This window comes from Odocoileus virginianus, chromosome 7 (assembly GCF_023699985.2).
Source record: "Odocoileus virginianus isolate 20LAN1187 ecotype Illinois chromosome 7, Ovbor_1.2, whole genome shotgun sequence".
Taxonomy (NCBI): domain Eukaryota; kingdom Metazoa; phylum Chordata; class Mammalia; order Artiodactyla; family Cervidae; genus Odocoileus; species Odocoileus virginianus.
This window is the reverse complement of record NC_069680.1, coordinates 63,856,895-63,869,142: the sequence shown is the minus strand read 5'-3', so window position 1 is coordinate 63,869,142 and position 12,248 is coordinate 63,856,895. Positions and strand designations below refer to the sequence as shown.

The following is a 12,248-nucleotide window of genomic DNA, read 5'->3' as shown; positions in this document are numbered from 1 at the left end:
GGCAAATATGTGAAAAGGCAGCAACAGAAGAAAGGATCCAGAAGAAACCAAGGAGCCAACACCTTGACCTGAGACTTCTAAGCTTCCCTGATCTGTGAGAAAGTTTAATTCTCTTTTTAAGAGAATCCATGATGTTATTATTAAGGCAGCCAGAGCCCAATCCATGATGTTATTAGGGCAGCCAGAGCAGACCAACATAGTATTTAATTGAAATTGTATACTTTTCTTAACTCTTTATTAGATATTTAAATTTTGATAGGCCATACTGTATATTCTTAATGTACGTAAATGTAAGATTTTTTAAAAGAAGAGTTAAGTACACTTGGATTAAACAGATATTACCAAAATTTAGAAAAAAATAACAATAACCTGTTCCATTTTGTCCCATAAAACAAAATAATATTTCAAATTTGTGTTTCTAATGATACTTCTCTGAACTGATTAGAACCATTAGGAAATCTCCTTTAATGTGTGATAAAACTGGGTACAGTTAAATGTAAATTTCACTTTGACTTATAGCTCTGCTCTTATCAAGTCCACATTCATGATGTCCATCCAACATGATGGACTAAATATTCTGTCAACAAAAGCATCTGAACATGTAATACTTTAGATTTTACTTTGTAGCAATAACATTGAGATGTGTAAGAATCCGTTTCTAGCTCTGCAAAATATTTATCTACCTTGAATCTAAATGCTTGTTTTAGTATTCCAAATGTTTATTCAATAATATCCTTTGCATCGATAGATTCATTACATATACTATCTATGCCTAAAATGAATATTATTTCAAAACACTTCAAAACAGAATGGTCATTGCAGTTTGGGCTGTCAAGCTGGATTCCAATTAAGTTACAGTTTTAGTAAAGTCATTGAGAAAGTCCTATTTAAGTTAGCTGCCCTTTCAAAGTGACCTTTTATCCCTCTTGAGATATAAAGCAGTTCTACTACACAACAATGAGTCATTTGTTTATTGTATGAGTTTTTCTTAGCCTCTTTATGGCCTCTTCAAGTATCATCTAACACTTATGAAGAAATGGCATATAAATTTTGTTTTAGTGTAATCTTTGCATTCTCATCTTCAATGTACATTAGACAAGGACATTCTTCTTGTATCACATCTTTAAAATATTATACTGCAGGACATATTTTCTAGGTCCAGCAATAATTATAGCCATCTTTTAGGCACATGTTCAAGAAGGCAATCTTCTTCCATTCTTTAAAGTCAAAAATCACAGTAAGTGCCAGCTGTACATTTAAAAAAACTGAAAAGTGATTAAATGCCCACTATGAAAGTACCAATCTCACAGGTAAGCAAATCACATCACTTTTTTGTATACAACATGTGCAGGATACTTAGAAGATAAAAGTCTTTTTATTTTCATTAGTAAGTTTACACTGAACAGAATCTGTTAAAATTTAAATCTGTACTGTCTGTCAAATATGCAGATAAGAAAAGCCTAAAAATTATATTTGGGCATGATATCTTAATTTATTTTATGCTGCCTGCAGTTTGATTAAAATCTTCAAAACATGCTTTAACAAATTAAATTATCTAAGAGCTAATGGGAACATTTTCCTGTTGACATGATTTGTCACATCACTTATATCAAAGTGTGATTGCTGATAAGATCTGACAGAATGAGTTCTACATCGTCAAGTGTTAACCTTTACTCTCCATGTGACTTTCAGTTCTTCTTTAATAGTGGTGAGGATTTTTGCAAGTAACTTTCCCTTTCAATGTTTCAGCATATCTTTATTATAGCTACCATGCAAGCTATTATTGTTAAGCTACTGAACAAGGAGAAATCGACCTAAACCTGGTGTTGTGTGGTGAAATTACCTTAAAGCCCTGGTAGATTCCAAGTACTTTATAAGCAAGCTACACCAGAGGACACAGAACAGAAAGGGTCTACTGACCAAATTAAGATGTTGAAATCATAGATGTATCCATCTAAAATGCACAGCAAGAAGCAAGGGAAAGTGTTGGAGTAAGTTAATACTCAGGGTGCAAACAAGTGTAAGGACCACACTACCTGAATGTTCACACATTATCTGCCTTTAACCTCATCTGACTGATGATAATGGTACAGGTAGGAGAACAGAGCCACAGTTTGAGCAACAGGGCCCAGAGACGGGAGTCCTTGGCAGATATAAAACAATGAAACTAAATCTTGGGAAATAACCTGAGTAGTCATGGCTTTATTTACCTTTCCGGAATTATACACCTGTGAGGCCAGAAATAAGGACATAGTAAGTTTCACTGAGTGATCTTTCGAGGGCAGGTATAACTGTCAGCCTAGTATTATATGATCATAATATGGTTTTTTCATCCCTTTCTGGCTATAAGTAACACTCTTGTTTGTTATAGCATAGCTTTTTATTCCATCTTCAGCAGTCTTACAGGTTATAAACTTACTTGCTATTTATATTTGACAAATCATACCAATATTGCCTGTCTCTCAAGCTATTTGTATACTACTTATACTTGGCAGTCCAGTGGTTAAGACATTGTGCTTCCACTGCAGGAGACAAGGGTTTGATCTCTGGTTGGGAACTAAGATCCCAAATGGTGCATGGCACGGGCAAGGGAAAAAAATACAAAACAAAAACCTGTGCGTTTTATCTCAATCTTAAAAGCTATCCGTTTACTATCATGAATTTCATCTATCTTTATTTTTCTTATCTTTATAGAAGAACTGAATTATTTTCAAAACACCTATTACAAAAGATCACACAGGAAACACATATAACACATGGTATGTACTAACAAAAAATATATAGAATTAAATGGTTTATGAGTACTTCGATGATGGCTGAATTCCTATCATAGAGCTTGGCCCTATTTTAGATCTACAGTGCACAGGACCTGGCAGACCTTCAGTTAGCAGAGTTACACTAAACCGGTATTTGTTGTCCAGTATTTGCTTCTTAGTCACCTAGAATAACAGAGAAAATGGAAGAGCAAACCAGTTGTTCTCTGAAGCAAAGGAGAACATAAATGGATAAGAAATGAAGACCAAAGCCCAAAACCAATCAATCAAATGCACTAACAGAAAACAAAATCTGGAACCTGTTCTGGTGGGCCATCTCTAGCTAGACTTTTTAAACAGCTTACAACTCAACCTCATTCATTCATCACATTAGATTCAAGCAAGGCTTTATCAAAACTGTTCATGTTAAGGTTCTAAATATTGTATCAAATTTCACTTATATTTTAGAAGACACAGCTTACGATACCAGCTACTGCCGAGCACAATGATTAGCACATAGCAGATGCCAATAAATATTTACTTTATGTATAAAGCAATCAATTATTTCCATTAATAACTGCCATGGAAAATCTGAAGAATTCCCCTTCTGAAGAAAAGTACTTCTATAAGAACATTTTTCAAACCTCTCTGGCTACCCCAAAAATAAATTATAATTGGGCAATATATAGCTGAATCATCAATCAGATGGAAACAAAAAGCACTCTCAAAATATTAGGGGAACTAAAAAGCCAAATAACATGCTTAACTGAAGACTAGACTGAAACAGTATTTTTAGTGGATGAGAGCCACAAATCTGGTTGTTCTGTCCATGGATGGGTAAGTTTACAGTCTGTTAACTAAGTAAATGGGGGGAAGGGGAGAAGCTCTGCAACCCTAGTGGTTTCCAAACTTTCCCTTAAAAAGCAGTATAATTTTTTTAAGTGTTCATTATCTCATTAATCCTTACGACTTTCATTTGAGACACGCATTAAACTCCACATTTACAGATGAAAGGCCCATAAAAGTTACCCATGGTTTCACAGCCAGTAAAGCAACAAAGTTTGAACTCAAACCCAGTTTAATGGATTCCCATAGCCACAAGAGCAAGCCTATGTTCTTGTTATGTTGCCTCAGTGATTGTTAAATAAGCAAATGAAATCTAAAACTTGAATAAAGTTGATACTACTCCCTATTGAAGCATTTCTAGAATCTATTTTTCAATTTATTTTTAAAATATGGTAAAACATACACAAAATTTATCTTTTTAATCATTTTTAAGCATACAGTGCAATGGCATTAGATATATTCACATTGCTGTACAAGCACACTATTCACCTCTAAACTCTTCATCTTGTAAAACTGAAACTCTATGCCCAGTAAGCAAGAATTCTTTATTTCCTCTTCCTATAACCCCTGGAAACTACATTCTACTTACCATCTCTATGAATTTTATTAATTTGGGTACCTCATATAGGTGGAATCATCATTATTAATACTCCTGTGACTAAGTTATTTCACATACTAAATTCAAGATTCATTCATATTATACTATGTGTCAGAATTTCCTTACTTTGTAAGGCTGAAAAAATTTACCATTGTATGTATATACCACATTCTGTTTAGCCATTCATTGACTAAAGGACATGTGGGTTGCTTCAACTTTTTAGCTGTTGTGAATAATTCTGCCATGAACACATGTGTACATATATGTCAATACCCTGCTTTTAATACTTTTGGGTATATAACCTGTCTTAGTGTGCTCTGCCTAATATAACAAAATATCATAGACCAGATGGCTTGAACAATAGAAAACTTTTGCTGGAGGCTTGGAAATCTAAGATGAAGATACAGTTGATATGGCAGCCTGAGAAGACTAATGAGAATACCTAAGTACAAAAAGTAAACTGTCTTTTTTCTATTAACCTGAACTCACAAAATGACTACTGGAATGTTAAACAAACAAACAAAATCCACTGATAAATACAAAGATCTCATCTCCTCAGGCCACTGAACACAGTATTTTACAACCTAAAATGTTTTAATACTTTAAATGATCAAATGATTAAATTTGAGCTTTGATAGTATGCAGGATAATTACAGTAAATGTCTAAATTTAATAAAAGTTCAATCTTTGACAATTCTCCACTTCTTCAGCCCACAATTAAAATTGCAAGGGAAAGCATTAATCAACTAAAAAAAAATCAAAATGACCTGAATCCATGAGAGTTAACTTGTGACTGCAGTTACAGGGATTCTGAGCTAGTTTACAAATCGCAGAGGTAAGAACAGAGGTTTATAAAGCTCTTCCTGTTCTTCATAATTGGAACTTTAAATAGAACACTAACATTACCACTTAAAATTAGGGTTACATTGATAACTTGAAAGACTATATGTCAAAAGGAGTTCGTCCTGTTACCCACTGGAAGATGTATATAGATACAAACACAGATGCATAAATTTATACATAAATATATACAAATATATAGATATATATGTATTTATATATACTACAAGAAAACTTATAGTATCCGTTAGAACATTCACTCTAAGTACTATAAGAAATGCAGAAGCCATAAAGTTTAATTATATTAAAAAAAACTAAGAACTTTGGCAGAGCAAAGATGTGAAAAGTCATTAAAGTATAAATGACAAATAAAAAATACTTCCAATTCCAAAAAAGGAACACTATTTATAAAATATGCAGAATTTCTACAAATCAATAACATGAAACATTATAAAACAATAACCAAAGAATTCCACAAGTAATTAAGAAATATATATGAATAATAAACATTTAAAACCAACAAAAATATTCTATAGCAAAAAATATAGATTAAAATAATTATGAATAATGACCAAAAGTATCAAATCATTTTGAGCCAATTTCTTTTACCACCTTTAAAATAATTAACCAACCTGGGCCACTTTAATTGAATTCTGGGTAGAGCCACCGGCATGATATTCAACTTTGAATTTTTTTACAAGCTCATCAAACCTAGAAGGAAATCACAGTAGAAAAAAGTTAGCATTTGTCAGTTGTCACAATGCAAACTTTTCTGATTAGAAGCTCATTAAATTACACTTAGTGAAATTTTTGAATTACATAATTATGTTAAATAAATGAATTTAAATGCTATATGAAAAACAACTTTGCTAAACTTCCATACTTAACAAATTGTTTTCCACAAGTGTACAATTATGAGAGTTTAAAATACATAGGGTGACCATAATTAGACATTAAATACAAGGTAAAAATAAAAATTTATAAGTTATTAAACATTTATAAGCAGTGAATATTTTCCTACTTTAAATGTGGAACTCTAGAATTCTTACAAATGTATGCCCTAATAAGTTCAAAAATTTTAAATATCATAAGGGCTACTGTTTTATACCTTAAGAAGAATTACAAAACTACATGGAGTTGCATGATTCTTAGGAAAGTTGCTTGGTGACAGTTTCTGTATCTGCCAAATAGAGAGGCAGCGAGAGATGATCTAAAGCTTTCATACTTCATTGCTTTGGCATCTGATAAAGGAAGATATATATACTAACTACCCATAGTACTTTTCATACAAGGTGATGCATGTAAATCCCTGGTATTACACTCTATCAAAGGGCTAAGTAAACTGATTAAAATGTCTCAAATTACATGGTGTTTAATAATCTAGATGACAAGTCAATATTCCCTACTACACATCTCTAACATGTTGGATACTGTGGGAGATAACCAAACGGCACAGGCATAAACTTTATTTTAAAGCATTTATATGCTTTGGAGGGACAAGGATGAATATGCATGAAAAAAAGAAAATTTAAAAATATCAAGTTATCCACAAACAAAATGTATACAATACAGAAAGCAAGGGTTACAGAAGATCAAAGAAGAGAGACTGGGATGTGAACACAGTAAAAAGATACCAGTCTTAGAGCTATTTTTAAAACTTTAAAATTTTAAGCTCAGAAGGAGGTTTTTTACTCAAATGAACCTTTTCACAAAACTTCAAAATACAAAAAGGGATAAATACAGAAATGGGTACACTAGGAATAGGGAAAACAGAGTTACTATACCCACTTCTATACTTCCAATTGACTTCAAATCCCATATATAAAACCCTGAGATGTCATAAACACAATTAGCAAGGCCCAAACTGTTGACAAGGTGGCTTGGTGGTAAAGAATCCACCCGACAATGCAGGAGACACAGGAGACGTGTGTTCGACCCCTGGGTGAAGCAGATCCTATGGGGTAGGAAACGGCAACTCACTCCAGTATTCTAGCCTGGGAAATTCCATGGATAGAGGAGGCTGGCAGTCGCAGGAGTCAGACACGACGGAGCACACACTAGAAATTTTTGACAACAGTTATCTGTATACCACTAAGAAGAACTTACCAAAAAAATGATCTTAAAGACCTAGATAACCATGATAGTGTGCTCACTCACCTAGAGCCAGACATCCTGGAGTGCCAAGTCAAGTGGGCCTTAGGAAGAATCATTATAAACAAAGCTAGTGGAGGTGACAGAATTCCAGCTGAGCCATTTCAAATCCTAAAAGATGATGGTGTGAAAGTGCTGCACTCAAAATGCCAGCAAATTTGGAAAACTCAGCAATGGCCACAGGACTGGAAAAGGTCAGTTTTCACTCCAATCCCAAAGAAAGGCAATGCCAAAGAATATTCAAAAAACTGTACAATTGCACTCATCTCACACACCAGCAAAGTAATGCTCAAAATTCTTCAAGCGAGGCTTCAACAGTATGTGAACCAAGAACTTCCATATGTTCAAGCTGGATTTAGAAAAGGCAGAAGAACCAGATATCAATTGCCAACATCCGTTGGATCATAGAAAATGCAAGGGAATTCCAGAAAAATATCTACTTCTGCTTCACTGACTACGGTAAAGTCTTTGACTCTGTGGATGACAACAAACTGTGGAAAATTCTTAGAGATGGGAATACCTGACCACTTGACCTGCCTCCTGACTTCCCTGGTGGCTCAGATGGTAAAGTATTTGCCTACAATGCGGGATACCTGGGTTCAATCCCTGGGTTGGGAAGATCCTCTGGAGAAGGAAATGGCAACCCACTCCAGTACTCTTGCCTGGAAAATCCCATGGATGGAAGAGCCTCATGGGCTACAGTCCATGGGGTCACAAATAGTCGGACATTACCTTTTTGACCTGCCTCCTGAGAAATCTGTATGCAGGCCAAGAAGCAATAGTTAGAACTGGACATGGAACAACAAAGTGGTTCCAAAAGGGAAAGGAGTACGTCAAGGTTGTATAGTGTCACTTTGATTATTTAACTTATATGCAGAGTTCATCATGCGAAATGCCAGTTGGATGAAGCACAAGCTGAAATCAAGATTGCAGAGAGAAATATCAGTAACCTCAGATATGCAGATGACACCACCCTTATGGGAGAAAGTGAAGAGAAACTAAAGAAACTCTTGATGAAAGTGAAAGAGGAGAGTGAAAAAGCTGGCTTGAAACTCAACATTCAAAAAACGAAGATCATGGCATCCAGTCCCATCCCTTCGTGGCAAATAGATGGGGAGATGATGCAAACTGAGAGACTTTATTTTTGGGGACTCCAAATGCACAGCAGATGGTGACTGCAGCCATGAAATTAAAAGATGCTTGCTCCTGGGAAGAAAAGCTATGACCAACCTAAATAGCATATTAAAAAGCAGAGACATTACTTTAAAGACATAAGTCAATCTAGTCAAAGCTATGGTTTTTTCAGTAGTCATGTATGGATGTGAGAGTTGGACCATAAAGAAGGCTGAGCACCAAAGAATTAATGCTTTTGAACTGTGATGTCGGAGAAGACTCTTGAAAGTCCCTTAGACTGCAAGGATATCAAACCAGTCAATCCTAAAGGAAATCAACCCTGAATATTCATTGGAAGGACTGATGCTGAAGGTTAAGCTCCAATATTCAGCCACCTGATGCAAAGAACCAACTCACTGGAAAAGACCCTGATGCTGGTAAGATTGAAGGCAGGAGGAGAAGGGGAAGTCAAAGGATGAGATGGTTGGATGGCATCACCGACTCAATGGACATAAGTTTGAGCAAGCTCCAGGAGTCAGTAATGGACAGGGAAGCCTGGCGTGCTGCAGTCCACAGGGTCTCAAAGAGGTGGACACGACTGAGCAACTGAACTGAATAGAATAATACTAATCTAATACAGGAGAGAAGAAAAAGTACATAGTCCCAGATGCAGATACATGGGAGTTGTGGTAGTCTAGGAAAAGTTCTCTTCTAATTACTTTCTAAACTATGTATCAGCTAAAAGTGATACTGGAGATTGGAAGAGACAGGAAGAATGAGTGGACAAAATAAACATTAAGTGATTAATTGCTCTACCTGTTTGAGGTCATTCCACTTTCAAAAGCCAATTTCTCTAAAAAGATATGCCCCTTCATCAGAACCTGTGAATATAACCTTATTTGGGGGAAAAAAAGTGGGGGGTCTTGCAGGAGGTAAAGATTTGGGGATCTTCAGGAAGTAAAATCCTCCCTCTTGAATTACCCAGCTAAGTCTTGGATCCCAATGTCAGGTCTTCTTACAATGGACCAAAGAGAAGACAGAGGTGAAGATGGAGACAGAGATTGGACAGACGTGGCCAAAAGCCAAGGAAGCCACGGAATGCCAACATCCATCAAAAGTTAGAAGGGACAAAGATTCTCCACTAGGTTCTTCAGAAGGAGTGCAACTATGCTAACACCTTGATTTCAGAATTCTGCTTCCCAAGAACTTTAGAGAATAAATTTCTGTTGAAGGCCACCACAGTTTGTTGCTGCTACAGCAACACTATCCTTTCTCACTTTCTCAAGAATCTTTCCTTAAATTATGCCTTATCTGCTCCGTCATTAATTTCTTCCTTCCAACAACAAAGAATCAAACAGATATAATATTTTGGTAATAACTGGCAGGTAGATTTAGTACAGATACTAAAATCACAGTAAACCAACAACATACTGTACTGTTTACTTTATTTTTGTTATCAATTCTCCCAGCACCATCCAATAGAACTCTCTGTTAAGAGTGGAAAGTTCCGTATCTACGCATCGAGTCTGACAGCCACTAGCTAGCTACTGAATGCTTGGAAGGTACACGGTGTGACTGATGTTTTATTTCAAATAAAAATTTAAATTTCATTTAACTTTATTAACTTATACTTGAACATCTATAGCCTCAAGGCTAGCGGCTACCTTCTAGACTATTATGGTTTAAAAAGAACACTAGCTTTTCAAGATGCTCTAGAGAAAAAGGATTACAAGACCGAAATAAGCATAGGAAATTGTGTATTCTATTCTCATCTTAAAGATTCATATTGTATACCAGCATATTAAAAGTACTAAGATATCTGAAACTAAGAAATATGTTTTATTTGTTAAACATATAAGATCTTAGAACCCTCTGAGGTTCTAGGGTTAGGTTCCATAGCTAACATTTATGTAATATTTACTATATGCCAGAAGCTACTGTTTTAAATATTCTACCAAATCACTTTTTAAAATGCTCAATACAAGTTTATAACATGGGTACCACTATTAGTTCTTATTTTTTTTCAATTTCTTTTCAACAAATACCTACATACTACAGTATGCAGTATTCCAAATTTCGGTCTGATAAATCCTGATGAATTCTAATAAATGACAAGGTAGGCCCATTTCAAAAATGTTTAATTTTTATTTTTTACTGTGTGTATGCAATGATTCTACTAAATAGTTAAACATTCTTTATGTTGTAGACTTATACTACTGACACTTTCCATATATTTCAATTGAGAAATATTAAGTAACCAAAATATATGTACAATATAACCCAAGAAAATTACAATATGTATATGTATACTGCAAGCAAAATTACCCAATATATGTGTGTACTAAAAAGGACCTGGAAGGTTACAACCAAGGTGTTAATAGTGGGTTACTCCAAAGGAGAAGCAATTACAGATCTCATATACTTTCTTTCTTTGTGTAAAAAGTATAGAAACTGTTTGTAATAAAAACATTTAAAAATCTACATTAAAAAATAGCAGTTTTTCCATACAACTATACAAACAGAACTATATACAAATCAAAACACAGAGCACAGAAGTGAGTGGTTTTGAATGAAAGCGGCAGGGAAAGAGTAATGTCTGAAGTGGAATTTGACAGATATGGGAGAAAAAATATTCAGGGCTAAGGATAAAACAAAACTCTAACATATTCAGGGAAATAAGTTATACACAGACTAAAATGTAGGTAAAAATGAAAGTAGTAAAAACTGACAAAAGTGAACTCTGCCAGACTAATAAACTTCAATACTATTCAGTAGGCAACTAGGAATTATTAAAATCTATTTACTCATAGTGTGAAAGGTAGATTTTATTTTTAAATGATAATAGCACTCCTCTAAGAATAAGGTAGATTAAAGGGAGGCAGACTGGGACTTCCCCAGGGATCCAGTGGCTAAGACTCCACACTCTCAATGGGCCTAGATTCAATCCCTAGCTCAGGGAACTAGATCCCAGACACCACAACTGCACAGCCAAATAAATAAATAAAAATATTTTTTAAAGAGTGGAGAGGTAAGATCACATTTTTTGAGGGGGGAAAAAAAAAAAGAACAGAGAGGGAGGGAGAAAGAGAGACAGGCAGATCGCAAGCCTTTGTAAAAGTTCATACTTAAAGTCAGATGCTGAGCCAAGAGGCTAGAAGGAAGTGATCAACCTAAGGAAGCATTCCTGAAGGTGAAGACATCGCATGTGATAAATAACTGGAAGTGAAAGATGTGTCAGAGGGAAAACAATCCTGAGACTTCTACTTTGGATTACCAGTTGGATGGTGTTAAGAAAGGAAATAAAAGAAAAGAAAAATCATATGGAAAAAAGGGAACTCCTAAGTAGGCAATTATCAAACATAGAAAGATTTCTGTTTAGGGAGCTAACTACACTGAGGAAAAATTTATTTTCTTTAATCTCTTGCATGGATTGGGCACATTTTCTCTACATAATTTTCTAGCTGATACAAAATCTCCTGATTTCCACATTGTCTGTGACAAAACTATAAATGCACTCACTGGAAAATGCCAGGAAAAGGACGAGTGTTTAGCTTTAATGAAAGAACAAAAAAGTTAAACTAAAATATTAATAAGCCTCAAAACAACAATTAAAACTTTACAGGGATATAATCAATTATATAAAAACCCTAAGTATTTTCTAGGTTATTAAGAGATAACAGAGTTTATGATATCTTTACATTTGATGGAGAACTTCAATATATTTCAGAATGTGATTTTTTTCCCTATAGGGAGCAATGTGTCTATTTTTGTACTCTATTCTTACTTTTTCCTTTCTTTGGGCTTCTTTGTCTGAATGGAGTGAGTGTATCAAACACCTCAATAAAAAACAGAATTGAAATAACAGCTGATCCATTTCATAATGAAAGTATTTTCATTAAAGAAAATTTTAAATAAAAATTAATGTTACTGGGATATAACTCAGAATT

General features: G+C 34.6%; 1 protein-coding gene across 4 annotated transcripts in view; it reads right to left on the bottom strand.

Annotated features, from left to right (window-relative positions):
* The window catches only part of ADK (adenosine kinase), a 533,995-nt gene that overhangs the window by 359,500 nt on the left and 162,247 nt on the right, over positions 1-12,248 (bottom strand). For all 4 annotated transcript variants that reach the window (XM_070470873.1, XM_070470876.1, XM_070470874.1 and 1 more), the window contains exon 4: positions 5,670-5,748. In XM_070470873.1, coding sequence (XP_070326974.1) covers positions 5,670-5,748 — 79 coding nt within the window. The remainder of the gene's footprint in view (positions 1-5,669; positions 5,749-12,248) is intronic.